Genomic DNA, 23,810 nt, shown 5'->3' on the forward strand with positions numbered 1-23,810 from the left:
CACACTGAACTAATCGAGGGTCACGACATGCCTCATTGGTTTCTATATCTGCTCTTTTGTTCCCCATGATACCCATGTGCCCTGAGACCCAGCAGAAAGAAACCTCATGCCTCAGCCACTGTAGCTGGAGGAGGGCATCCTGGATATTCTAGACTACTTTATCTGCTGGTTATAAGCATTGTAGAGAGTGAAGGGTGCTCAGAGAATAGGAATAAACCAGGAATTTAGTTCCCGAATCATCTGCTCCAGGCAATCGGACCTTGAGGGCATGAAAGTGGAAAGTAACAGAGCAACCAAAGGAGTCCACCTGTTTCTATACATCCACATAAAGACAGCTGTAAAGTTGTGATGCACAGTTAAAATGTCCTGAAATAATGTGTTAAAAACACACTCAAGTGTGTAGCAATTCCTGTACTGCATTAAATCTAAAATTACTACAGTAACCTGGATGACAGATGGTTTAAACCCTAGATTTGAGGTCGTACTTGTTCCACACCAAGTAACCCCATCATACACCACACATAGATCCCAAACGGCCTTGTTGCTTGTGGATGATTGGAGAAAAGGAACTCGCGTGGCTACTGCACCATGAGGAGTTGTCTGTAAGTGGCAGTTCACCAGCCTCAGCAGAGAAACTGGGTATGGGACTGGTCCTATAAGCACCCATGGCCAGCCTAATCCATCATCGTGGATAGTGTCAATTATCTTTAGATACGAAGGCCTCACTGCTCCATACATTATGTACCCATAGTCTAGCAGTGAACACTTGAAAGTCCAATAAAACTGGAGCAGATACATCCTGTCTGCTCCCCAAGATATGTAGCTAAGGCACTTAATGATATTCAATGTCTTCAGGGTTCTGACTTTCAGTTGTGGAACCACAATAATTAGGAGTAAAAGATGAGGCCCAGAAACCTCACTGAGTCTTGGAAAAAACGTAGAAAAAACACACACACTTATTCTCTCTCTCTCTCTCTCTCTCTCTCTCTCTTTGTGTGTGTGTGTGTGTGTGTGTGTGTGTGTGTGTGTGTGTGTGTGTGTGTGTGTGTGTGTGCAGGTACAGATGGCAAAATTGTCCACAAATAAGAGGAGTATTGTATGGCACTCCTCACCATAAAGGTGATACTGTTTATGGCTATGGCAAAGAGGGTAACATTTACAATGCTGCCCTCTGGGAACCCATTGTCCTGCTCAAAATGATCTGACGGTGTGCCAACAATGTGGAACCTAAAAAACTGCATAGAGGAAAGATCATATGAAGATGGGGAAGCACCCACAAAAGCGTAATCGATGAAGTTACTTGAGAATACTGTCTCTCTGTGTAGAGGTGAGTGCTTTACTAATATCAAATAATATACTGTGACAATCATGTTTACATAGGAAAGCATGCTGAACAGCTACATCTAGCAGGGTCAGGTTGTCGACAGTCGACCAAAATCTCTGGAATCCATACTGAGAGCGAGTAAGGAGGTACCTACCAGTAATCTCTAACAAGATCGGACAACAGTTAACCATTCACTTCAGCATCTTTCCAACACAGTTTGTTAAGGCAATAGTCTGGTAACTATGGTCCTTTCCTGGTTTGATGAGAGGAAACATGTTTGCCCCTCTCCAAGAGACAGGAAAGTGGCCTGTCTGCCATATCTAATTAAAATATTCAAGTAGGATTTGCTCTGATGCTGTAGGAAGATGTCAAAGCATGCGGTACTGGATTTGGTTGTGACTGGGAGCAGTATCACTAGTCTCAGACAGTGGCAATTCCAGCTCCCAGAAGGAGAAAGGGTAGTTGTAAAACTCATAATTCTGGGGTCTCAATTCCAGCTTGCCCATCTCTACAGTCACATGGTAGTGGCAAAACGCCAGACCCTGGCTGCCATTGGCAGTAGTCTGTGCAAAATGCTCTGCCATTGTCTGAGCGATGCTCCAGATGTTGTTTGGAGGCACCCCTGTTTCAGCACTGCTACTATTGGTAGATGACTGTGTTTCCCAGGAATCCTCCTGATGACTTCCCATATTTTTATAGAATAAGTGGAATGGTTGATGGAGTCCAGGAACCCTTGCCATGATGTTTTCTTGCTCTCCTTAATTACGTGTCAATACTGGCTCTCACAGCCCAAAAGACTGTGAGGTTGTCTGCTACAGGGCAGTGCTTGAACAGCTGAATAGCAGCACAACTGTCTCAGCCTGTTGAGTGGCACTTACCAGTCCACCAAGGTATAGGCTCCTCCAATTGTGACCTGAGGACTTTGGTATTGATGAGTCAGCAGCATGATGGATCATTCATGGAATATGGTTCACCCATTCCTGGATACTTTCACGGTGTTCAAACTCAGCTAGCTGGCTGAACAACATCCAGTTAGCCCTGCTGATCATCCATTTTAGTTGCTTCTGTTCAGGTAATTCCACATCCAGTGGGTGGTCCAATAGTGGGAAGTTGTCATTGGAATGAAGGGCATCAGTTGCTTCCCACTGAGCAGTCTGCAAGGGTAGGAGAGCAGAAAGAGGTTGATGTCTGAGAACAATTCAGTACCACCTGAGAAATGAGTAAGACTGCCTGTATTGAGGCTGCACAGCACTGAAACATCATAAGGATCTCCAAGACCAATAACTGGGGCAAGTATAGGTCAAACCCCATAATGCATTAGGGGCACTAGCACTGAAATTACCCAGTAAGATAAATGGGCGAGAGAGTTGTTCAATAAGACCTGAGAGAGCCTCAGAGTCTATTGCATCCCATAGAGGTAAGTACAGGAAGCAGATAGTGATCTTCAGACCCACATGAACTGCAACAGCTACTGCTTGTACATCACTAATCAAGGAGAGAACAGAGGAGTATTGGGTGTTATTGATAAACACGTCAACCCCTCTCTTGCCTCTGTCCCCAGTCTGGTCATCCTTTTGGTGGAGAATATAGACTTGTTGGACGCATGACAGTGGTTTAAAAATGTGTTTCTCGTACACATGAGCACAGGGGGTTGTACCTGTCTCATGAGTTTTAGCTCCTCCGTATGTGTCCTGGGCCCATTAATGCTCCACTGTAATTTGGGAGTCATCTGTCACAGGGGCAGCACTTTTATCATGTCTTTCTGCCAGGGAGGGGAGCCCATACTGGGAGGAAGTTGTCTTGGGGTGAGATGATTGCCTCAGGCCAAAATTAGGGTCCATTAGCTCTGCAAAAGAATCATGAGAAACATTGGACTGTTTTCTTCCCATCTTCATCAGAAGTGGATGCTTGACCTTCAATTTTTTGGACAGGGTAGGCTTTGGAGTCACAATCATCACAGTGGTAGTGGCAGCTCTGGGCGGCATACCAGACTGAATCTTTGGAAGAGCAGGGAGCTCTGCAACATTGGCCTTCCCTGACATTCTGAGGGGAAGTACAAGGGCCGAAACAGCTGCTGCAGCACAAGTGCATTGACAGACACAGGTACTACTGCTGATACTTGAAACCTCCATTTGTGTAGCAGTGTCTGATTTCTGCACTGGCTGTTTTAAGAACTGAAACAAAAAAGGTAGTGAATGTTTGGACAGCATGGCTTTATACATCTTTTTAGCACCACCATAAGGGATGCACTTCATAATCTCCAGCTCTTGTATCCTCCATTCAAGATATATGCTGCAGTCCCAACTCCAGAAAGATGAGCCCCAGAGCAGTTCACACACTTCAAAGGAGAACAACACGACTCTTTCATGGGCGGCCTTACCACATTTGCTACATGTGGCTTCTCCCTCACACCCAAGAGTAGTATGCCCAACTTTCTGGCGTTTGAAACAGCACTTAAGGATACATGCATAGGTGAAGGAAACTTACCTTAACATGCTCAGGAAGCTTTGTGCTCCTGAACATCAGTATAAATGAGTCAAATTTCACAAGATCCCCATCCACCCTCTTATTATGTTTTGCACATCAACTCTACCTCCTGGAGCCCCCTTATATTTCAATTCCTCCTTGGGAATTTCCAGCAGATCCCTGCACGTCACATTATTGCTCTAATTCAAGGTGGTGAGCACCTCAATTTTAGTAGCATATTCCCCAAGGCACTGAGCTTTCTGGAGGTTCTTAACCTGTTGGAAACTAGAAGTTTCCACCAACAGTGTCCCATTATGCAATCGCTTGTTAGTATTAGGGTGCCAGTAAAACCTTCCAATCCTTTCTGAATACAGAAAGGTGAAACTTTCTTGAAGCTGCCCTCTCTCCTTTTCATTATTAAACACACATTCTGACTACCAACATATGTTCTGTTACTAGACCCAAAACTTTTAGAATTAACTCCTGAGTCAGAACTGGCTACACAACCCCTCTTGTTTGATTGGATGTAGGTACTGACCTGCACCCCATCCTTTCCGCTCGGAGAAGGGAATTTCGAGGGTTCCATCTCAGTCCCTCGAGCAGCTAGGGAAATAAAAGTTCATCTAGACAGGGCTCCGGTAACAACTGTTCTACCTCAATGGCCAAGCATCTCATTGGCACACAGTATGCCCTCAGATTGAGGGCTCTTTTTTTTGTTTTTTTTAAAATGAGCTTTTTTCCATCCTCATGATCCAAGTGGTCAAGCCAAGATCCCATTCCCTGTGACACATAGCATTCTACTGCCACAGTGCACGATGGGAGCTTAGGGCAACATAGGACTGGCAGCATTTAGCTGTCCGCAATTCAAGAACCCTGGGTCACCCCCAGACCCATACCCAGGCAATGAATGCTAGGCTCTCAGCTGATTTAAGGGTCTGAATATTTCTTTTACAATGTTGCAAAATAAGTGATTAAGGTAGCAAGATAAACAGTATAATCCCTCATAGCAAAATTAGTATTCTGTCAAAACTTTCAGCATCTGTGATGTCACAAATGCATAGACCCAACAATCCTAGTAAAATCTGGAGAATTAGACAAGGAATATTTCAGAGAATACTTTAATGTTTGAAAAACTTCCAATTCAACACTTTATTGCTTTTCCTCTGTGCATTTTTTGCCATAGCCGAGTAATAAATATGCAGAAATGCAACTGTAAAAAGTGCAGTACAGTGTGTGAATCTACAGATTAACTATACTGTACTTCAGTGTGTACTATGATACACAACTTCAGTGGACATTGATACTTTCCATAAGTAAAGTAGCAAAGCCATTAAAATGTACACAGTCCAATTAATATTGAAATAATCAACTAGATGTTTAAGCTAAAGCTTGTTAGATAAAGGTATGACCAGAAGCAGGCCCAGAAATTATTTATTCTCTTTATTAAAAACGCAATATTCACATCACTACACGAAAGGTTTCACTCTCTCTCTCTCTCTCTCTCTCTTTGAGGTGCTGATTATCACTGATGCCAAAATCCCTCATGCTGTAAAGTACAGGTCCTAAGCAATCAGCTGCATTCTCTGTACTTCTTTAGCATGGATGGTACCTCTCACATCATCCAAAATCCTCAGTAACTTTAGGCCTTCAGCAATTTTCTCTGCAAAATTTCAATAGCTTGCCCAACAACAAACATATCATAACTGCACAAAAACTACTAACATTATGCATGACATTCTACATTTTATACCATTCTGTCCAGCTGATCCTGTTTGACAGGAAATTGCCTGAACTGAACAGTTAATACATTGCATTATTGATGCAAGTTATAAAGGTTACTGCAATTCAGCAAATATAATGAAAATACTGATTTTTAAGTAATGTAGGATATGCAGATATTATGCCTTTCATAGAACTAAATTGTATTGATTTTTTTTTAAATCTATAGAAAACAAACAGAAAGCACTTTGTGTTCGGGTGTGTATAATGTGCCACATGAATTTGGAGGGTATAAACTGGCAAAATACTGTCTACTGAATTACTATTAGTAAGAACATAAAGTAATATACTTCGGCTACTGCAGGGGAACATTGTTTGGAAGCAAATTATGACACTTGGTGGGGGCATGACAGTTACTACAGGATAGGCAAAATACAAGTCCTGATACAGGTATTTTGTACTAACAGTTCGACAACATTTCACAACAATGCTAATTTCTGGCATGTTCTGTTCATTAACTTAGTCAATGTATTTTGTTCAAGCCTAAGTATTTTCCAGTGCAGTTTTATTATGATCAGTGTGTTTCACCTAATATTTTATGGGGACTACCACAAAAATTTGAGTCTCGTAAACTAATTATAAAACGAAGTTATTGTTACACGACTGGAATACAATCGTTCCTTTGAACACTGCACGAGCTCTTCCTGCAGATGTAATCCCAACTATCCAAAATTGTGCGTCGTCCTTGGAGCAATTGACTTTTCTTCCAGTAATTTGCTTTACTTCAAGCACATTCCTCAAGAATACATACAAACTGTGGGCATAATTCATTATCACAGACATTACACTGCACATTATACACGATCAAATCTGTAATTACAACTTTAAATGACTGCTCTGTGGCTACGAAGCCATTCATTGGCTAATAGCATAGCGAATTTCATTGGTGCGAAAGAATGTTATGCTCATTATATAAAGGTAAGTACACACTTGCATACAAAATCGTGCAGTTGTTTACAGACATGTAGCTAAATAATGTATACAGGCAGCCTAGTTACTTTGTCTCGTGTAAACACTTGACTGCCTTGTTATTCTATATTAACAGAAATCAGACACCCTAGTGGGGGAAATATAACAAACTACAGATCAGAATTGCAAACAGTTAAACACGGTGTGCCGCAAGGGTCGGTGCTTGGTCCAATACTATTTATACTCTACGTAAATGACTTCCCTAGCTATATAAATCTGAAACTTATAATGTATGTTGATGAGTGATGTTAAAAGATTTGAAAAACATAAATAATAATAGTAATGAAAAAAGATGAAGGGTCTTCCAGGGCGCAAATAAGTGCCTGGAGGCCCACATCTACCCACACCTCCACACTACCATGTGTTGCGCAACATGTCTGCCATTTCAAAAGGGAGTCAAAAGTTCTGCGATTTCGTTGCAAAAATGTGTCTATTGACAAACAATGCCTCGATCGACTTTGTATAATAGTGTGTACAAGGCCCAAGAACTCTTTGAGGGACCTACCAGACGTGTCATCATCATTAAGGCCCGTCCACACGCAACGATCTGTCTGCGCAAATGTCTGCGCACATCACATCTGCGCAGACAGATCGTTGCGTGTGAACAGAAGATTTGCACCAACCTGAGGTGTGTGCAAACCTGGAAGTTGGAGTTGGAGGTTTGAGCGAAACCTCTCAAATCTGTCGGTTCAAACCACATCTGCGCAGACAAGTTGGAGCGTGTGGACAGGAGATCGTCGCAAATCTGGCGCGAAACAGCTGTTTGCTCAATCTAGTGTTTGTATTTGTGTGCACAGGGCATTAAAATGGCTAATACTCGTCAGTGTTCTCGAGAGTTTGTAAGTGAATTCATTGAAATATACAGAAACCACCCATGTTTGTGGAAGATTAAAAGTAAAGAATATAGTGACCGAGACAAAAAGACTGCAGCATACAATGCTCTAATTGAAAAATTGCGGGCAGTTGGCGCCTCGGCAAACAGAGAAACGGTAATAAAAAAATAATTTCGTTGCGAACTGGCGAAATTATTTGCGGATGGATGTCGAAACCTGTAATTATCTCTTAAAGCATGTAACCCCTCATATTATGAGAAAAATACTTGTATGAGAAGGGAAATTTCTCCTCATGAACGCCTGGCAGTAACATTAAGATTCCTAGCAACAGGAAGGAGCTACAATGATTTGGAATTTTCATCTGCAATATCGAAACAAGCATTGAGTGAAATAATACCCAACACATGTGAAGCTGTTTACGCTTTCCTGAAGGAGGAGTTCATGAAGGCAAGTCAAGTAAATTAGTCTGTCAGCGAACTGTTTACCGAAAAGAGTTATCCAAAGTTCAGAAATCTAGAAGATCTGGTGTAGGAGTAGATCAAGTATACCAGCCAACGTTATGGTATTTTGATCTACTTGGCTTTCTTAGTGATCAAGAAACGCCAAGACCAAGCAGGAGTACAATTGAAGATGAAATTGGAGTGCCAATGTGCGAGGAAATGGAACACGAGGTTATGTAAAACAAAACAGGTTCGCCCTGCAACTCTCGCAGTAAATTTACGTGACAAAACTGCTTTCGCTTTAGCAGCCACTGTCTGCACCATTTTGACCACTTTCTCTGTTTCCTGCGGTTGGTCTGAATGTTTTTTTGCAACACAAGTTGCGAACACAGACCACAACAGAACTTCCTCCATTTCTATTTTTCAAAATAACTGAATTAAATTTTGACGTTTTCGGGGAGCGTAGTCGCTTGCCACTGATATTTCTTTTCTACACCGACAGATGGCGGGCGAGTAGTAGATTGGGGTTTGTGTCGTGTGAACACACCACATTTGCAGCGATCTTTTGCATGTACAGACATCTGCGCCGATGTCTGCGCAGACAGATCGTTGCGTGTGGACCGGGCTTTAGCAACAGCATTATCATCATCACAGGCACACCATCGCCAACTGTTTTAGTAGTGAAAACCAAAATGAGTCATTTTATTATATTTTAATCTGTTTTACAGCAAAAAACGATGTGCATTAATTTTAAGTTCATTTTGTTGAAGATCAGCAATATAGCAGCTGCCAACGCCTGGCCATGTGAAAGAATTGAAATGATCGATAACGCAAGAAAATGGATTTCCCAAATAAAATTAAAAAAAGGTCCCAAACTGCTAAATGGACTCATTTTTCAAACGTTGGTGGAAATACTGTACGTGATGACTCACAATAATGGCAACTTCTGGAGTTGTACTCACAGTTTCCACTGTTTCTTAATTGAGCTGACAACATGAAAATATTGCAACCGTGTGTCGAAATGACACGTCACTCGTCAGCTGTCACTCATTGTAGGACAATGACGGAAGTAAACTGTTTGTACTGATTATTTTCCTTCTCTTGCAGTATAGTAGTGTATTGATTCAAAGAGTTTATTAGTTGAAGACCATGAAGTTCTGATATTTTGCAGTATAATTGGTGCTAGTAATTCACAGACATTTTTGTGGAGTAATAATTTTGTATGTCTTTAATCAGCGACTCTTGATAAAATCAATGTAGTAAAACATCTTCGCCAATAAATATCTCTGGCAACGGCGTCTGATGTAGGCATGCCGTTAACAAACAAAGTTTGATGATATATTCGTTTGTTATTAGCTTTCAGTTCAGTCTTAGCACTTTTTCGCATTCATCGTGTGAATTAGTTGACGTGTATGTCAGATAACTGAAACTACAGCGTCCGTAAGAGAGGTTAGGGTATATCTAAAAATGTCAGTCAGGCGAGCGACTCATGGAGGAAGCTGGTACTCCGATTCACCAGAAGAATTGAGAAAGCAGTTGGATAATTGGCTGAATGCAGCGGATTTGACACATGGACCTGCTCGAGCAATAATAGCACCTCATGCCGGATATCAATACAGTGGGGCCTGTAGTGGTTTTGCGTACCGGCAAGTCAGTGCCGTCGTAGTGAGACGGATTTTTATATTGGGACCATCCCATCATGTGCGTCTCGGTGGATGTGCACTTTCTACTGCGACCAAGTACTGTACGCCCTTATACGACTTGCGAGTTGATGTGAAAGTAAATGCTGATCTTGACGCTACAGGACATTTTGAGTGGATGGACATGTCTGTAGACGAAGACGAACACAGTATAGAAATGCATCTTCCTTACGTTGCAAAAGTAATGGAGGATTATAAAGATTCTTTTACAATTGTGCCAGTATTAGTTGGCTCACTTACGCCTGACAAAGAGTCTGTCTACGGCAGTATTTTCTCGCAGTATTTAGCAGATCCACAAAACTTATTTGTGATATCGTCTGATTTCTGCCATTGGGGACATCGCTTCAGATACACGTACTACGATCGCAGCTGGGGTGACATATTTCAAGCAATAACATATTTAGACAAAATGGGAATGGACATTATTGAGTCACTAGATCCACAAGCCTTTACTGCATATTTGAAGAAATATGGAAACACTATATGTGGACGTCATCCCATAGGTGTTTTATTGCAAGCTGTGAACAGTTTGCAGAAATCTGGTAGTAATGGTCATAGAATGTGCCTTAAGTTCTTGAAATATGCACAGTCCAGCCAGTGTAACGATATGAGTGATTCGTCTGTAAGCTACGCAGCTGGAGCCCTCACGATTGAATAACAATCAGTTTTCTTTTATCTCAAGCCACTAGTGATTGACTGTTATGAAGGAACTGCGAGAAATAAGTTGAATAATGCTTTTAAATCTTTACAAAATTTAACAGGAGCAAATGGAAGAATGCAGACCTGCAACCACCAAAATGCGTTTATCTTGTTAAAACTTATTTTAAAAGTACAAGCTGACCCGTTTGTGCAGTTTGCAGTTGGTGCTGCCCACCCAACGATAAACAGGAACGAAGGTGTATTACTGTAGTTTACTGCAAAAAATGGAATCCGATGAGCTCTAAACAAAGGCCTATAACATTATATATATGTGTGTGTGTGTTTGTGTGGGATATAATTGAACCAAGAATTAGTGTGCTATGAAATGATAATTCTCTGAATTCAAGAGTGTGGTTCAGTCAATATATCACAGGAAGAAAGGGTCTTGAGAAGGGTGTCGGGGGAGAAAAATTTTTATTTGCTGGGTCAGTATTAAGTAATGATCCACTGCAAGAATTTATTTGTATGCTGCAATACACACTGGGAAATGGTATAATTAAAATGTGCTGCAAACATGCATTTGCAAACTATTACAGACAGTTTTCACAGGAAGCAGAAATAAGTTACAAATATGCAAGAGAGTGTAGCAAATAATTTTGGAATACTATAGCTTGGTCAGATTTATGCCCAACAATAAAGGGACAATACCATATAATTATTTTGCTTAATATCATATTGATTCAACTGTGATGTATGTTATATCAGTTGTCGAAGTGCCTAAGCATTTGGTTACTTAACTGGCTGCAGAATTACTTCTCACTGTTCACTGAACAGTATGCTACCAAAGTAAATATCATTAAATTTTGAATCACTTGCCAAGAAATTTCTCCGGTTTTTCTTTTACATCTATCAGAAAGGGCATCACTCATATGGCTTGAACCTCATGGATTTTGCAGGTATGCATAACAATATCAGTAAATTGCTTTGGAGGAATGCATGCAAATATTCTCAATAGAACTATAAATTTGTGGAACTTAGAGATGAAAGTAATTATTGTGATGAGCATTCAGCTTAAATTTATTAGCTGTAGATTAAAAGAACAAATAGAGCAAAACATGCTACTTCTTACAACAAAATAGTACAGAAAATAGATATAGAAATTTTAACTTAAAGCCAGAGAGAAAGATTATGTGAAAAAGAAAAACAGCTGTTTTCAAGTTGCATAGTGTTACCTAAAGTAGTAACTGCCTTAAATTATTGTGGCAGTTCCTTAAAGATAGTGCTGTAGAGAATGTAATCTCATAGGGTACAATGTTAATCCAGGTTGTGCAATGAAGGAACAGAAAACAAAAAATTAAAAAGATCCAAACACTTTAACCTAAGAGATTCAAACAATTGTGTACTTGCTGGATGTATGTTCCAACAAATGATTATAGAATGACATCTTCATTTTTCAGAGTTGCTGATGTGTGAAGCTTACCCAGGCATCTGTTTACGTGGACATCTACTTGCCAGTTACGATAAGCTTGTTCGCCCAGTAAAGAAACAGAATGACACAGTAACTGTGGAAGTCCGTCTTGATGTACTGTACATCAGTGTTGTGAGTAATTTTATGGGAAAAAAATAATAGCCTCCATACCTTTGTCTTCCCTTCTCTCTCAAGTTTCTTACAGTTCAGGTTAACGTAGCACTCAGTTAAGGCTGAACTGTATATGCCATTAACTTAAGTTTTGTTCATGCTGTCTACAGGCATTAACTTGAGGATAATCAGTTAAGAATGATATGTCACATACTGTAATGGTTGGAAAAGAAAAGTCCTTGAAAACAGTCACAATAACTTATTGTTTCCTGAATTCTGCTTACACAAAATTAAAAATGAAAGTTGAATATAATGTAATACATATTTTACTGTGTAGACATGTTATCGTCATTGTAGTCTCACTTTCTTGGTTGAAATCGGTTTTGAGTCAAAATAACACATTTTTGATGACACCCATAGTGATAAACAAGCTTTCGGATTTTTACTTTAGCTGATTCTGCTTTAGTGTTGTCTACTGCTACGATAATCTTATTTCCTGCCCCAACCAATCCATATGAATTCTTTGTTCTTCAGATTTCATCATAAGTTTTTATAGTTTACCATGCATAGGCCTAGAATAAACTGTATAATAATTGCGGCTTCCACTTCAGTTTTGTTTAATTACTACTTTTGAAATCAAAGATTGGGCAGATAAATAAGAAGAAGATGGTCTTTTTAAGTCCTTATATAAATGTGAACTCAGATTTTGCTACTGAAACCATGTAACAAACAGTCCCTCTTGGACAAAGACTGACATGCTAGTAAAGAAGAATTAAAAATGACAGTCCTATGCTTCTTCTTGTATTTACATAATGCTGTTGAAAACTCATTTAAACACTTATTTAATCTCACTACTACTAGTGTGTTTTTAAACCTGTTTAATCAATTATGAAGGATGTCATCAAATGAATTTTGATAACCTGGCTCATTATTTGAACTGTAAAGAAATACTTGTGTTACTGATATTTGATGTGTTTCTTTGATCAAAAATGTACAGCCATTTATGTGTGTCCAAGATCCACTAATATGTTATAGGCCAAATGTAAAAAAAAAAAAGTTTTAAAATTCACAAAGTGCCTGGTATCTGCATACATGTTTTGTATCAACCTCCACTTAAATTTTGTCAGATACTGATGCTCTTATTGTTTCGTAATGTACAATTGTAAGAATATTTAAAATTTAATCCTGCAAGAAGAAAGCAGGCTTTGTTAAATGAAAAGACTGAGAGATAATTAAAGTGAAGGGTAGATTTTACCATTCCTAGAGCGTTGTTTCTGTTCCCTGTGTTCATTTATTCTGTATTGTGATGTAGATGGTACTGTATAAATATTGACATTTTATATTATATAATGAGTTGGTTTAGCCAGACAAGACTGTTCAGACTTCATACTATTTCCACTGTTGCCCTTTTAAGAAAACGTATATGTTCACACTCGACAAGAATTAATTTTACGTTAAAGGGGAACAAATGTATGGTACATAATCATAATTGTAGGCTTCAAATTCCAGATTAATTTCATTATTATTATTATTATTGTTACTATTATGAGTGATAACGTGTACATATTCATTACAGAGTGGTCAAATAATGAAAACCTAAGCCCCGTTTTGCTTGTTAAAAATATACATATATATATTTTTCAGGGTGAACTAAATAAGTATGTGATTGAAGAGACTCCTAGTTTGCAAGACTTTCACATTTGAGAATAAGTTTTAGCTCTGCTGCTCTGTTACATCGACTGTTCTCTGAAAAACAGCAGCAGTTGCTTTTGTAAAAGTACTTTGTTTTTGTCAGAAGGAATAATTTGCAATGATACATGCATGAATGAGCAACTTTGTAAGTTGAGCTCTGCATTTTCTTAGACTTTTTATGTTCTGAGTTCCTCAGCAGTTTCAAAGTGAAAAAAAAGTGCTTATGCTCCTTGACAGTTTCCTAGTTTCATATGTGTATTTGTGCTCATTGAATATAGTAATCTGTCTGCGTTACAATACCAGTCTGTTCCACTTATGTGTCAATCTTGTTACCTGTTTGCAGTATTTTGCATTTTATTTGGATTTGAAATATTGGCAGCAGTTTCTGTTGTAGGTTTAACAGTAGTGCCCATGTTAAAATGTCATTTTTTAAACTCAGGTATGTATTGTTACATGAAACTGGAATACTTCAGATTGTGTATGAAATGGAACATTTTGTGTGTTAGCAATACTTACATGATATGCAAATTATGTTAAAGTAGGTTACAGGAAAGAGCAACAGCAATGAATGTGTCACAGCCTGTGTCATATCTGCTTCTTTTTGTGTACACGGTGTTTGACTTTTTTGTATTTTGCATGAAGTTTTGGTACAAAATAAAAAGAGGAAAATAGTGTCTCTTGAATGCATTCCTTATGAAATTGGATAGATCATTTTATTTTGCACAGTATTTAAGTACCTATTGCCAGATTAGACTTTTAAAATAATGATAATTTCAATAAAAATGCATGGACAGTTTCTGGTGTCCAGTTTGATATAGCTTAACACAGGAAATTATTTGTTTGGTACAGAGAACATGTAAGGTTTGCATGTATAAAGAATATGCTATTACAATAAAAACACTTAATGATATGTAAAATTTGCCTGCAGACATGAAAAACAAAGAAAGTGTAAGGTGACATAAACACAACACACAAAATGTTTGTTATAATTGAATGTCTCTCTACAATGTGAACATTTTTAGATGCCTGCAAACGGTATTAACCCCCAGATTATTTCCTAGTCCATTGTCGAGTTACTGAGAACTGCATCTGCAATGAACTAAAAATGGCAATGCTACGCATTAACTTAGGTCCTTTTTGTCATACTTTTAATTTGCATACATTGTCACATAGTGTGGCTCTACAGAGTAAATACTGTAAATTAGCTTTTACACTTCAAGTTCACCTGTGGAGAAGGAGGAGGAATGTTCATCTGTAGAAGATATACTTGAATTGTGTGATGTAAACAGGAGGAGCAGCACTTGTGGAGACCATGCATCTTCGAAACTTCTTTCAGAACATACAGTAAAAGGAAATGTTCATTAGTTTTACATTCCATGGATCATTTTTAGGATTAATCATGATATGGAGCAGTTCAGTTTACCTGCATATTAAAACAACCATATGTAAACATTGCTACATGCTGAACATTTAAGTTTTTATTTATTTTAAGAAAAAGTACAAATGTGAATTAGTAAGTCCTATTTACCACTTTTTATGTATTACATAAATAGAAAGTCTTCTACAGAATAGGAGGAGCTGAGAAAGAGAAACTTGTTCATTTAGTTTTCAAATTTAACTTTATCTGTCAAGCATTTAATATCATTGGGTAAGTGATCAAAATTTTTTGTAGCAGTGCTGTGCGCCCTGTTTTGTGGTAAAAACAACCTTAAAGTTGAATAATGAAAGCCACACTTCCTTCTGATACCAGTATGTTAATTTTGTACATCCTTGTTCCGTTTGAACCATAGTGTGTTATCTGCAAGCAGCATCATGAGGGAATAAATGTACTGTGAAGCAGTAGTCAAAATACCCAACTCCTTAAACAGGTGTCTACAAGATGATTGTGGGTGAACACACATTCTTACAATACATTTTGAGCAATTAAGATGAGTTACTCCAGAAAATTATTCCATGTAATATTGTTTGGAGGAATGTTAACTTATTGATTTATCTCTCCCCAGTATTTGCAATGATTCAAAGTGAAAATGTGGCTGGATTGAATTGTTTCAGGAGTTCAAAAATATATATTTTTTCTAATTATCAATAATAATTATCTAAGAATTTTGAAGTTTCTGTCCTAGTTTTAATTTGCTTGTCATTTCTTACATTTATTGTTGTTGTGCCTCTTGATGTGAAGAATTGAACATGTTGTGTCTTTTTGAAACTGAGGGAGCCTATGTACAGAAAACTAATCTGAAATAATATACAAGGGGATTAAAAAGTTTCCGTTCGAAGACCGTACCACCCAGCATCAGTATCTTTGGACCTTCAAGGCCTCTTTTAAAGAAGTACTGAAGGCATGATAAATGCGTGGGGAGATCAGGACTATAGGGTGGGTGCTCAAGTTTCTCCCACTTGAGGTGGCATCACGGACGGAGCTGGCCTCCCAGATTGACCGGCATCCTGTGTCGAATTCTGGTCAGCATGGAACTTGGCAAGCCATTCCACAACACTGATTTTTGACAGTTTTGCTGATCCTTACACATGGGTGTCTACCGGTGTTTATCATTCAGCAGCCAAGTACAGAATAACAGCATGTTGGTCCTGTTTGGAGGCATTTGATGATAATGTTCAGGTTTCATGCCTACACATCAGTGGTTGTATACCCACATTAGAGTCATGCTATGTTGCATATACACTGCAACAATGCTCTCAGACAGGAACTTTTTCATCATCCCTTATACTTTTAAGATTATCATTACCGTATCTCTGTTGCTTTATATACATCATGAGTCAGGAGGAAAGGTACATGCTTTGAGGGGATTCCGAGATAGAACACTTTTAATATCACTTTTGTAGGTTTTTCTTAATAACTTGAAAACCGCGTCCTCCAGCGAAAACATTTTGCAATACAAAATTAAACTATAAATTTCCTACAGAAAAGGTCATATTCATTTTTTTTATCTAGAACTAGTGGTTTGTGTGAAGAGAGTGCAAGAATGTTGAAAAACTTGCTCGATGTGCATACGCTGTAGCCTACTAAGTTTTTGTAGGTCAATTTGAGGTAGTTTCCCGACTACATAGACCGCAAGTATCCTGTATCAAACTGTTCGTCTTAACTTGCTCTACCCTACTGTCATACATTGTAAAGTAAGTTTGATAGTACAGAAAATAAATAACAATGAATATTAAATGCCTTCTATCCCAGAAACCATTCGGAGTTGGGCATAAGTCCATATGAAGATTTTTATTCAGTATCACTAATACTATCACCCCAAAAAGCATGTACCTTTCCTCCTGACTAACCCTGTATATTTGGATTGATTAAAATACCAATATCATCTTCAAAAAGAAATAATTCTGCTTGGTGTGTATTCTGAGTCTTGTGGAACCCTAGAAGTGATTATTTCCCATTCAAAAAAACCTTTCCTGCATACATTGACTGAATTATTAAGCACAACTTTCTGCATACTTACGGTTGAATATGACATTACCTACTGGTTTACTATACCATCAGTTCCATAAAACCTTCATTTATCTCTGATGAAATTGTGATTCCACAGTCAAATGTCTTAGACAGGTCACAGAAAATACCAACCAGTGCTTGTAAAATTTGAAGAGGTAATGTCTTCAGTGGCATTCTCACTTGAGCAACTCGTCTGGAATCCAAACTGTGATTTACTGAGGATATTATTGTTGTTCAGGGTGGATACTTTTCCAGGGTGCATCACCTCAAAAATTTTTGAAAATGATGTCAGCAATGAAACGGGTCAGTAGTTACCGACATCTCTCCTATCGCCTTTTGTATAGAGGAGTTTAACAATGACATATTTCAATTTCTTTGGAATATTGACGTGAGTTTGTTGTGAATTACATATTTCAGACAAGACAGTACTCTTTTATGTAATACAATGTCTTTATTACTCTGTTGACACCACCACCAAATCCAGATCAGATTTTATTTTTGAGAAAATTAATAAATTTTTAAATTTCAGGAGACTTAAGTGAACTCCATGTAGGAATATCAACAATGTAGGAGAACTTAGCATGTTATCTTACAGTAACTAACGTTTCCTGCATTGTTGATTTTTATGTGAGTTGCTTTTCTGACAGAAACTGTTTGACTTAATCTTTTATCTCATTTAGGAAATGTTTATCAGCATGTTGACTGCCATGTGGCCACCAGCAGCCTCACACCTGGTACCGTGTGCTTGGCCAAGCAGTGAAACGTCCATCACTAAGCGTTTGGTACTAAAGTTCTACCTTTGACTGATCGTTAATAGCCCTTCCATTTAAGACACTGTTGATGATATCCTGTTCTGTGGCCTGGTGGCCTTTCTCGCATTTCACTATATTCCATGTGAACTTAAGTCTGTTGAGGGAATTACAGATTTTTGCCATAATGTGCAAGTTTTTTAATGTGTTATAATTGAAGAAATGTATGATGAAATAAAAGAAATTATTCAGATAGTGAAGGGAGACGAAAATTTAATAGTCATGGGTGACTGGAATTCGAGTGTAGGAAAAGGGAGAGAAGGAAACATAGTAGGTGAATATGGATTGGGGGACAGAAATGAAAGAGGGAGCCGCCTTGTAGAATTTTGCACAGAGCACAACATAATCATAACTAACACTTGGTTTAAGAATCATGAAAGAAGGTTGTATACATGGAAGAACCCTGGAGATACTAAAAGGTATCAGATAGATTATATAATGGTAAGACAGAGATTTAGGAACCAGGTTTTAAATTGTAAGACATTTCCAGGGGCAGATGTGGACTCTGACCACAATCTATTGGTTATGACCTGTAGATTAAAACTGAAGAAACTGCAAAAAGGTGGGAATTTAAGGAGATGGGACCTGGATAAACTAAAAGAACCAGAGGTTGTACAGAGATTCAGGGAGAGCATAAGGGAGCAATTGACAGGAATGGGGGAAATAAATACAGTAGAAGAAGAATGGGTAGCTTTGAGGGATGAAGTAGTGAAGGCAGCAGAGGATCAAGTAGGTAAAAAGACGAGGGCTAGTAGAAATCCTTGGGTAACAGAAGAAATATTGAATTTAATTGATGAAAGGAGAAAATATAAAAATGCAGTAAATGAAGCAGGCAAAAAGGAATACAAACGTCTCAAAAATGAGATCGACAGGAAGTGCAAAATGGCTAAGCAGGGATGGCTAGAGGACAAATGTAAGGATGTAGAGGCCTATCTCACTAGGGGTAAGATAGATACCGCCTACAGGAAAATTAAAGAGACCTTTGGAGATAAGAGAACGACTTGTATGAATATCAAGAGCTCAGATGGAAACCCAGTTCTAAGCAAAGAAGGGAAAGCAGAAAGGTGGAAGGAGTATATAGAGGGTCTATACAAGGGCGATGTACTTGAGGACAATATTATGGAAATGGAAGAGGATGTAGATGAAGATGAAATGGGAGATATGATACTGCGTGAAGAGTTTGACAGAGCACTGAAAGACCTGAGTCGAAACAAGGCCCCCGGAATAGACAATATTCCATTGGAACTACTGACGGCCGTGGGAGAGCCAGTCCTGAGAAAACTCTACCATCTGGTGAGCAAGATGTATGAAACAGGCGAAATACCCTCAGACTTCAAGAAGAATATAATAATTCCAATCCCAAAGAAAGCAGGTGTTGACAGATGTGAAAATTACCGAACTATCAGCTTAATAAGTCACAGCTGCAAAATACTAACACGAATTCTTTACAGACGAATGGAAAAACTAGTAGAAGCCAACCTCGGGGAAGATCAGTTTGGATTCCGTAGAAACACTGGAACACGTGAGGCAATACTGACCTTACGACTTATCTTAGAAGAAAGATTAAGGAAAGGCAAACCTACGTTTCTAGCATTTGTAGACTTAGAGAAAGCTTTTGACAATGTTGACTGGAATACTCTCTTTCAAATTCTAAAGGTGGCAGGGGTAAAATACAGGGAGCGAAAGGCTATTTACAATTTGTACAGAAACCAGATGGCAGTTATAAGAGTCGAGGGACATGAAAGGGAAGCAGTGGTTGGGAAGGGAGTGAGACAGGGTTGTAGCCTCTCCCCGATGTTGTTCAATCTGTATATTGAGCAAGCAGTAAAGGAAACAAAAGAAAAATTCGGAGTAGGTATTAAAATTCATGGAGAAGAAATAAAAACTTTGAGGTTCGCTGATGACATTGTAATTCTGTCAGAGACAGCAAAGGACTTGGAAGAGCAGTTGAATGGAATGGACAGTGTCTTGAAAGGAGGATATAAGATGAACATCAACAAAAGCAAAACAAGGATAATGGAATGTAGTCGAATTAAGTCGGGTGATGCTGAGGGAATTAGATTAGGAAATGAGGCACTTAAAGTAGTAAAGGAGTTTTGCTATTTGGGAAGCAAAATAACTGATGATGGTCGAAGTAGAGAGGATATAAAATGTAGGCTGGCAATGGCAAGGAAAGCGTTTCTGAAGAAGAGAAATTTGTTAACATCCAGTATTGTTTTAAGTGTCAGGAAGTCATTTCTGAAAGTATTTGTATGGAGTGTCGCCATGTATGGAAGTGAAACATGGACAATAAATAGTTTGGACAAGAAGAGAATAGAAGCTTTTGAAATGTGGTGCTATAGAAGAATGCTGAAGATTAGATGGGTAGATCACATAACTAATGAGGAAGTATTGAATAGGATTGGGGAGAAGAGAAGTTTGTGGCACAACTTGACCAGAAGAAGGGATCGGTTGGTAGGACATATTCTGAGGCATCAAGGGATCACCAATTTAGTATTGGAGGGCAGCGTGGAGGGTAAAAATCATAGGGGGAGACCAAGAGATGAATACACTAAGCAGATTCAGAAAGATGTAGGTTGCAGTAGGTACTGGGAGATGAAAAAGCTTGCACAGGATAGAGTAGCATGGAGAGCTGCATCAAACCAGTCTCAGGAATGAAGACCACAACAACAACAACATAATTTTTGCAGGTAATTTTTTGTAGTTTTTCGTAATGTGCAATTATTGCAGGGTCGTTACTTGTTCTTGCCGACAGTTACAATTCTCTTTTCCTTTCACTGTATACTTTAATTTCTCTAGTGGTCTATGGTATCGTACAGGACTGTTTAATGTCCTTTGTGATTAGTCTATGAAGAAAGCTGTTTTCGAATGATAATATAAAGTTCTCATGAAATAGTCTTTCTGTCAGCATTTGGTTTACTATAAATTTTATCCCAGTGTTTGTCCTGGAGTCATTAACTATTCTCACTGATTTACTTTGAGGGGAATCTATACTCTAAGACACTGTCTCACTTATACTAACTGTGCGTTATGATCAGAGATTCCTCAGTATACAATTATTTTCTTGCTTTGAGCTTTATTAGAGAAAACATTATCAGAGTTAGTCTATGTACGTTCATACACGTTTTAACATGTTAACTTCCACCTGCATAGTCATGGATGTTTCATTGGCAGGCCATGGCATTAGGCATGAGCACTGCTACGACTGCTGGCAGGCACATGGCATCAGGCATGAGGCTGTGCTGTGGCTGCTGGCAGCCCCGTGGCAGTCAGTGTGTTCAAAGTTTGTCACCGAGATCAAGTTACAGGAAGGTTGCCAAATCATTTATCCTATTACAATCCTATAGAAAATCTACATTGAAAACACTATGCACTGTTAATGGCTTGTTGTTGTCTGACAAGATAGTAAGGAATCCATATGCCTTACAAAAAATTTACAATTTTCCAATGGGAATCTATACAGTTACACTTAAAGCTGAGATAGTTTTCAGTATTAATTCTCCACCACATAATCTTTGTGCTGATTTCTACAAAATCTATTTGTTTAATATTTTTGAATGTGTGTTAACTCTCTTTATAAATGTGATGACTCATTTAATTAAAGTCAAGAATAAGGCAAGTAACATGCAGGGCACTTTTGCTCTACAGTACAAAAATTGGTAACACAACTTCTGTGTAAGGGGATGTATTTTGAGTGGTGAAACAGGTTTTATAGGTGGAATGAAATCCTGCCTTTGTGTATTTATACGTGTTTTTATTCACAAAAGAAGCAGATGCTTCACTTGATTTTATACTTAACGTTCAATAGAGTAATGTCACAGTATTTTTTAAAACAATTTTCAAATTACAGAATTTGTAGAAAGGATGGTGAGATGGGACGGGAGGAGTGACCCATGAGCACATGATGATGTGGACACACAAACAAGGAAATAATTGGTACAGTTTTTATGAACTCTATGGTGATTCTTTGTCTCCTCTTTTTAAACAGTTGACAGTGTGAAGATGACCTATGGCTAGTTGAAATGGTCAAGTAATTAATCTTTTCCCCTTATTTGCTTAGTACTGGGTGGCTGTTAATATTTACACAGACCTCCTCATTTCTGCAAACATTTCTTTAATTTTCCTGTAGGCAACATCAATATTTTCTGTGTTCTTGCATACTTCTAGCCCTTCCTGTTTCACCAGTTTGCCCTTTCTGCCATTCACATTTTTTTTAGATGTCTGTTTTACCTTTAACTTGCTTCATTTCTGCAGTTTTATATTTTTTCCCTTTGTCAATTAAATTCTGTATCTTGTGATATCCAAAGATTTCTGCAGCATGTTAACTGTAAGGTAATTCACCTTTCAACTACAACAGCATTCACCAGCACCATCTTTGCCCTCAGCACACACGTGGAAGACCTGTCTTGGGCTCCCACTGGGGGGCACCATGAACACTACTTTCATCCAACTGTTAGTGCTTCCCGACACTTGCATGATTCCTCCTTGTGCCTCCGTTAAATTTTGATGCTTCTGCAGCAATTATCACATGTTGCAGCAGTGTGGACAGTAGCGACCACCATTTGCTTTAGTGAAATATTGTGGGGCATGCACAATGTTATCGGGTAGTAAATCTGAGAAGTGTATTCGTAAGTTGACCAATTTCCAGAGAGCATTGTGAGGATTGGAAGAAGCAAGCCTAGCCTCCACATAGACTGCTACAGCGTGAGATGCCATGCCGGGGAACAAGCCCCTTCTGCCTTCCACAGTGCTGACAACTTATCCTGTGCTTTATACTTCAGCTAAAGTAAAAGTCATGCATAAAGGTAAAAGTTGTTTACATGTGGTTTGGAATTGAAACTGAAATATACTTGCGTATTGACATGTTTAATAAAGACCAAAACTACAACTGCATACACTTATCACAAGGAAAGGAAATGATATGAAACAAAGTGAAAATGTTAGTAATGCGAAACAAATACTAACAAAGAGATAGAGGGGCTGGCCAGTACTTACCTCAGCTCAGTACAGCCGATAGATACACAAAAAGCAGAACCGAAAATTTACATTCCTAGCTTTCGAAATAAATGTTCCTTCATCAGGGAGGAGAGAGTGGAAAGAAAGGGAAGAAGGGAAAGTGGATTCAGTCACTCACAACCCAGGTTATGAAGCAACAGTTAGTAATGCAGCAGACAAGGACTTCCTCGTACTGTACTGTGTGTGAGGTAGGTGATTGTGGCTGCAACCAACTAGTGACCGAAGCCATCATGTTTCTGCTGATTGTGGACTACAGAGCCAAGTGGCCAAGTTACGGTTAACACACTGTACTGAGCCTTATCTCTTTGCGTAGTTGTTCCTTGGCTGTCTTCACTATACCATCTCTCATAACTACCCATTGGCATCATTTTCCATTTCAGTCATTTGTAGTTAATGATCCTCTTTCAATGCTTGTCTTTCAGTTTATTTAGTTATTCAGTTCTCATATTCTTAATTCCTCTCTCCCTGTGATTGCCTCAGTTTTAATGTGCAATTTATAACCAATAAATTATATGCCCCGGTAAAGTTACGCAGTTTAAAACCTGGTTTCAAAAATCTCTTTCTGACTATTATATATCTGAAACTTTCTGGTGTTTCTAGGTCTCTTCAATGTATACAGCCGGCTTTCATGGTTCTTAAACCAAGTTTAGTAATGACATTTTACCAGATGACTTCTAATTTCATTCCTTTCCCCAAGTATGTGTGTCACTATTTTCTTTGTTTTCCTTTCCTTCCCCCATTATAATTTTTGTCTCCCTTAATGATCTGGATAATTTGTCATCCCACCAATGTTTTTTCAGTCACTTCATTCCCTGCAGAGCTAGTAAGCTTTTACACTTATGCTGCTTTTGTGGGTCTTTCTCTTGCATTAGTGCATATATGGGCAGTAACACTCAAGAGAATACGGCTAAAAACATTGATTTAGTAAACAGCTTGATCACAACCATATTGTCCATCAAAATATGCATGAGCACCCACCAAGAACAGTAAGCTGTGCACTTTGACGTGTATCGTTCATTTTTAACAAAACAAGTGTGTGCGAAATGTGTTCCTTTGTTGCGCTGTTGGAAGTTTGAAGCACATGTACAGAGTCTGATGGAAAAAAAGCATTGTGTA

At 38.6% G+C, this 23,810-nt stretch overlaps 2 protein-coding genes across 3 annotated transcripts in view; both read left to right on the forward strand.

Moving 5' to 3' along the window:
- LOC124799324 (neuronal acetylcholine receptor subunit beta-3-like) overlaps positions 1-23,810 on the forward strand; it is a 255,312-nt gene that overhangs the window by 95,665 nt on the left and 135,837 nt on the right. The window contains exons 1-2 of one of the 2 annotated variants that reach the window (XM_047262913.1): positions 10,968-11,106; positions 11,608-11,750. In XM_047262913.1, the coding sequence (XP_047118869.1) occupies positions 11,094-11,106; positions 11,608-11,750 (156 nt within the window). In that variant the 5' untranslated portion in view covers positions 10,968-11,093. Of the gene's footprint in view, positions 1-10,967; positions 11,107-11,607; positions 11,751-23,810 lie in introns of those variants that run through there. The other variant, XM_047262912.1, reaches the window with a different exon arrangement.
- Positions 9,089-10,172, forward strand: LOC124799325 (protein MEMO1). Its single transcript, XM_047262914.1, has one exon. It carries the CDS (start codon positions 9,279-9,281, stop codon positions 10,167-10,169), a length of 891 nt encoding a protein of 296 aa, XP_047118870.1. The 5' UTR covers positions 9,089-9,278; the 3' UTR covers positions 10,170-10,172.

This window comes from Schistocerca piceifrons, chromosome 5 (assembly GCF_021461385.2).
Source record: "Schistocerca piceifrons isolate TAMUIC-IGC-003096 chromosome 5, iqSchPice1.1, whole genome shotgun sequence".
In the NCBI taxonomy this organism is placed as follows: domain Eukaryota; kingdom Metazoa; phylum Arthropoda; class Insecta; order Orthoptera; family Acrididae; genus Schistocerca; species Schistocerca piceifrons.

Coding starts and splice junctions, on each gene's coding strand:
- LOC124799325 (XM_047262914.1), top strand. CDS start 9,279: ATGTCAGTCAGGCGAGCGACTCATGGAGGAAGCTGGTACTCCGATTCA.